The sequence below is a fragment of the Sorghum bicolor genome, chromosome 10, assembly GCF_000003195.3.
Source record: "Sorghum bicolor cultivar BTx623 chromosome 10, Sorghum_bicolor_NCBIv3, whole genome shotgun sequence".
Lineage (NCBI taxonomy): Eukaryota > Viridiplantae > Streptophyta > Magnoliopsida > Poales > Poaceae > Sorghum > Sorghum bicolor.
Genome location: NC_012879.2, coordinates 55,037,895 through 55,042,287, shown reverse-complemented (window position 1 = coordinate 55,042,287; position 4,393 = coordinate 55,037,895). Strand labels below are relative to the sequence as shown.

General features: G+C 44.5%; 1 protein-coding gene across 2 annotated transcripts; it reads left to right on the top strand.

The window, feature by feature from the left end:
• On the top strand, positions 346 to 4,033 carry LOC110430820 (homeobox protein knotted-1-like 11). 2 transcript variants are annotated; one of them, XM_021448841.1, is made up of 6 exons: positions 346 to 912; positions 1,470 to 1,590; positions 2,898 to 3,088; positions 3,158 to 3,289; positions 3,371 to 3,507; positions 3,612 to 4,033. In XM_021448841.1, exons 1-6 carry the CDS (start codon positions 574 to 576, stop codon positions 3,613 to 3,615), a joined length of 924 nt encoding a protein of 307 aa, XP_021304516.1. In that variant the 5' UTR covers positions 346 to 573; the 3' UTR covers positions 3,616 to 4,033. The 2 variants fall into 2 exon arrangements, with proteins under 2 accessions (XP_021304516.1, XP_021304515.1); XM_021448840.1 differs by having other exon boundaries at positions 347 to 912; positions 3,601 to 4,033.

Below are 4,393 nucleotides of genomic sequence, written 5' to 3'. Positions count from 1 at the left end.
ACGATAAGCCTAAGCCTAGATTGACTTATTATACGGAGTATTTTTTTCGAACGAAATAAGTCCTGTACGAGTATGTGGCATTTATTACTCCTATATACGAAAGTTAACTTTTATTATTTCGAAATTACTAAAATACGCTATAAATTGAGTCTGTACAAAATGCCCAGTTCGTACGAGGAAATAACTTCCGCTCATAGAAATTCCCGACATTTGTGTTCACAAACATGTTTGCTGTGCAATTTACTCCTCGGAATTGAGTCACGTGCACGAGAGGAGAGATGGAAACGGAGGGCGCTATCCGTCCTCTACCTCTACCCCCAAAGCGCGGTCCCCTCCCTCGGCCTCCCCACTACGCCTGCCCCTCTCCTCTCGCCGTCGCCGTCCCGTGTCCTACTCCTCCCTCTCTCTCGCGTCTTCAAAGCCTCCGCCACTTGACTCGCGTGGTCCTCCACTCCTGCTCCCGCCCCCCGCTCCTCATCTTCTCGCGCCCCGGCTGCGCGCCGCGCCGCGCCCCCATCCATCCTTCGCCCGACCCGCCGCCGCCTCCCACTCTCTAGCTGGGCCGGCGGCTCGATGGCGTTCAACTACCACGACCACGCGCTGGCGATGGACCCCGCCGCGGTTGGGGCCGCGGCCGCGAACCCTAGCTTTGTCTCCGGGGGTGGTGGTGGTGGTGGCGTGGCCGGTGGGGGGCCCGGCTGGGAGAGGGAGAAGGCGGCCATCGCGGCGCACCCGCTGTACGAGCGCCTGCTCGAGGCGCACGTCGCCTGCCTCCGCGTCGCCACCCCCGTCGACCAGCTCCCGCGCATCGACGCCCAGATAGCGGCCAGGCCCCCGCCCATGGCGGCCGCCGCAGCGGCGGCGGCGGCGGGCGGAGCGCACTCGGGAGGCGAGGAGCTCGACCTCTTCATGGTCGGAACCCAAACTCTCTCTCTCTCTCGTCTCCCTTCCTCTCACGGTCTTGCTGTGATGAAGCTACTAATAAGGTTGCCCGGTGGTTCTCTGTGTGGATTTTCTGATTGAGTTTGGGGGTGGAATCGTATGCCTGGATGGTTTATCCGGCATGCTAGTACGCATGTGGAAAATTTGGGGATGATGTTGGCTAGTTCATTCAAAATGGATTTTCAAACAAACCGAGTTAATTATGTAGGTGTAGCAACGGAGCTGCAAATTTAAGTGGCTCCTTGTCAAAAAAAAAAAGTGTAGAATTGGCTCATGAACTGAAGGTGCTATCCCTTGACTTGCTTTTCGTTCTTAATTGTGTCGCCTCTCTGGTGACCAAGGTTATTGATAGGGAAGCTGTTTTTGCAATTTTCTGCTTAGATTTAGCTGTAGCTCCTTTTTCTTTTTGAGTTTATAATAATTAATCTTCCTATCGCAACGTCAGGTTGTTATCATGCCCTATTTTGTTTTCCTTGTCTGGTTCTAAATTCTAATCTAATGACTATATATCTTGTTTTTTTGCCCAGACGCATTATGTGCTGCTACTCTGTTCATTCAAGGAGCAACTCCAGCAGCATGTGCGTGTTCATGCGATGGAAGCAGTCATGGCTTGCTGGGAGCTTGAACAAACTTTACAAAGCCTTACAGGTAGCTGAACCTTTCTAGTTAGTAATATTCCATGTTTGAGAGGAAAAATGTTTAGCTGCCCCTTTTTGCAGTCTTCTTTATGTACAACAGTCTACATATATTTCACCGTTTTGTTCAAATGGTCCTAGAAGGCAAACCATCTTATTGAAATTTCTCGCCACAAATAACGAATTGATCACTGCCCCAATGGTTCTTTCTTTCGGAAATTGACCAAATAACCATTCTCTTGTTGGTCTTATTAGGTACAAAAACTGACCAACATTGTTATTACTTCTTTTTTCTTCCATTAGAATCGAACCTTACAACTTCATGCTATCGAACCCATTTCTGAATCGTTATCTCATCCATGAATCTCATGTTGCACAGCATGCAACTGATGCTACCCTGTGAGCATAATTTCAACAGTGTTGTCCCAGTCAAAGGTTCCCTTGTCACGTCTCTAGACTCTGGTGCAGGCCCCTCAGTATAGTACACTGTAATGGCTCTATGAAAATTAAGAGAGTAATGGTAATAACCACAATCACAATACTAGGCATACCCTTGGGACAATTTCACATTGTTTTTAGGAAAAGACTCGCAATTGATTTTATGCTTCTAGCATTTCTAGTTTTGAAAACTAGCCATAATTCCAATTAGTTAATAGATTCCTGAAGGCAGGAAACCTTGTAGTCGTAGTGCAGAGGAATCCTGTGTGCTAGAAAACAATGCTTCCAAATATGCTAGCAAACCATCTTTCTTGGACTGAAGTCTTCAAGTGTGCCTTTGGCCAGAGGTAGAAGAAAAGTTCAGTAGGATGTAATTTATATTATGCATAGAATTATTTGCAAAAATTCAAAGGTATTGAACCCACTTGCTACTGCATGTCCACACCGTCCATAGGGCATTAAGCATCATTCGTTCTGAAATACTGTCAATGGCCCAGCACACAGTGAAAACAGATGTTCGCCAAAATTACAACCTTCTGAACTCCCCCCATCTCTCTCTCTCTCTGTTGTCTTTCTCTCTTCTCTCTTTTTTCTTATTTTGCCTAAGTTTAGTCGACAACTGACAAATAGGCATGACAACATTGCCAGACTCAAATATGTTAGCATCGACACTCATATCAGTGTACCTACCAGAGAGTTGTCACAAACTTCCTTGAGGCACATAGTTGCCTGAACACTTGAAAACTTACCTGCAGAAAATTGTGAGGATTGTATTTGTAGGAGTCCCTGATGATAGTTGGGTCCAGTTTTATTTCACACGTGGGCTGTTGTCCTCAAAACATGATTGAAACCCTTTTTTTTTTCTAATATACCTTCCTGCAGGGGCATCTCCTGGTGAGGGCACTGGGGCAACTATGTCTGATGATGAAGACAATCAGGTAGACAGTGAGAGCAACATGTTTGATGGAAATGAGGGGTCAGATGGAATGGGATTTGGACCATTAATGTTGACTGAGGGTGAGAGATCCTTAGTTGAGCGTGTCCGGCAGGAGCTAAAGCATGAGCTTAAGCAGGTAATGTTGAAACATTTTATGTTTTTGGTAGTAATACAATGTTGTCTAAGCAAAACTTTCAATTTTCAGGGGTACAGAGACAAACTTGTGGATATTCGGGAAGAGATATTGCGGAAGCGAAGAGCTGGGAAACTCCCTGGCGACACTGCTTCTACCTTAAAAGCTTGGTGGCAAGCTCATTCTAAGTGGCCATACCCAACTGTACGTGAACACAGCTATCCTATCACTCCCAGCACCATTCCTAGTTACTCATGAGCATATTATTCTGTAACACTTGTTTAGGAGGAAGACAAGGCTCGACTGGTGCAGGAAACAGGGCTACAACTGAAGCAGATCAATAACTGGTTTATCAACCAGCGTAAGCGGAACTGGCACAACAATCCGGCGTCATCCTCGTCGGACAAAAGCAAGAGAAAAAGGTACGATCACAAGAAACTAGACTAAGCTTCTGCTAACAGATCCTTGACACCTTTCTGGTTTCTGTTTACTGTATGCTTATGCTTGGAATAAAGGAGCACTGCAGGTGATGGCAACGCAGAACAATCCTGGTAGTGCACTGTTGGGGAACAAATTATATGTAAATAATAATGCTTCTACTGTGAAGAGTGTCATCATATTTGTTGCTCCAGAAACGACCCTTCAGACCGCCGTTTCCTGAGCCCATATTCATATAAAGACATCACACGATGAATAATGTTGCAAGTAGTCACATAAACTAAATAACTTGTATAGTGAATGACTAGAAACTAGCATTCATCGTTTGGTACTGTATAGTACTATAGTGTAATTGTTTGGTCGGACTGTCTCTTGTATAATGGTGTAAGGTTCAAATGTACTTTGACCTAGCATTCGATGTTGTATTTTGTGATGTAAAAACCATGGAGTGTATTTGGATTCGTTTTGTGTTTTATGTGGAATAGAGACACTCTGCTAGTGTTGCCCTCAGATCGGCAGTGTCGTGTTGTCAACTTCATATTAAAATATTAAACTAAGTTTTTTAGCACTGTTCATTGACTAAACAGTATTGTATAAATTCATAACATGAGGTTGGTACATATTTCACAATGTCATTATCTGTCTCCAATAAAACATTATATTGCTGTAGATATTATTAGTCAAAAAGCAGTGTTCATAGAATTAATGTGGATAGCACCACCATATCTGCATTCCTCGTGCAACGTACGGGACAAATTAATGTCATAATAATTGTAGTTTACAATTATGTTGTATCATTAATAAAACCAATGTTTTGTTCTGGGGGTGATCTTCACAAGATTATGGCTTTAGCCAATCGTTACTATATCT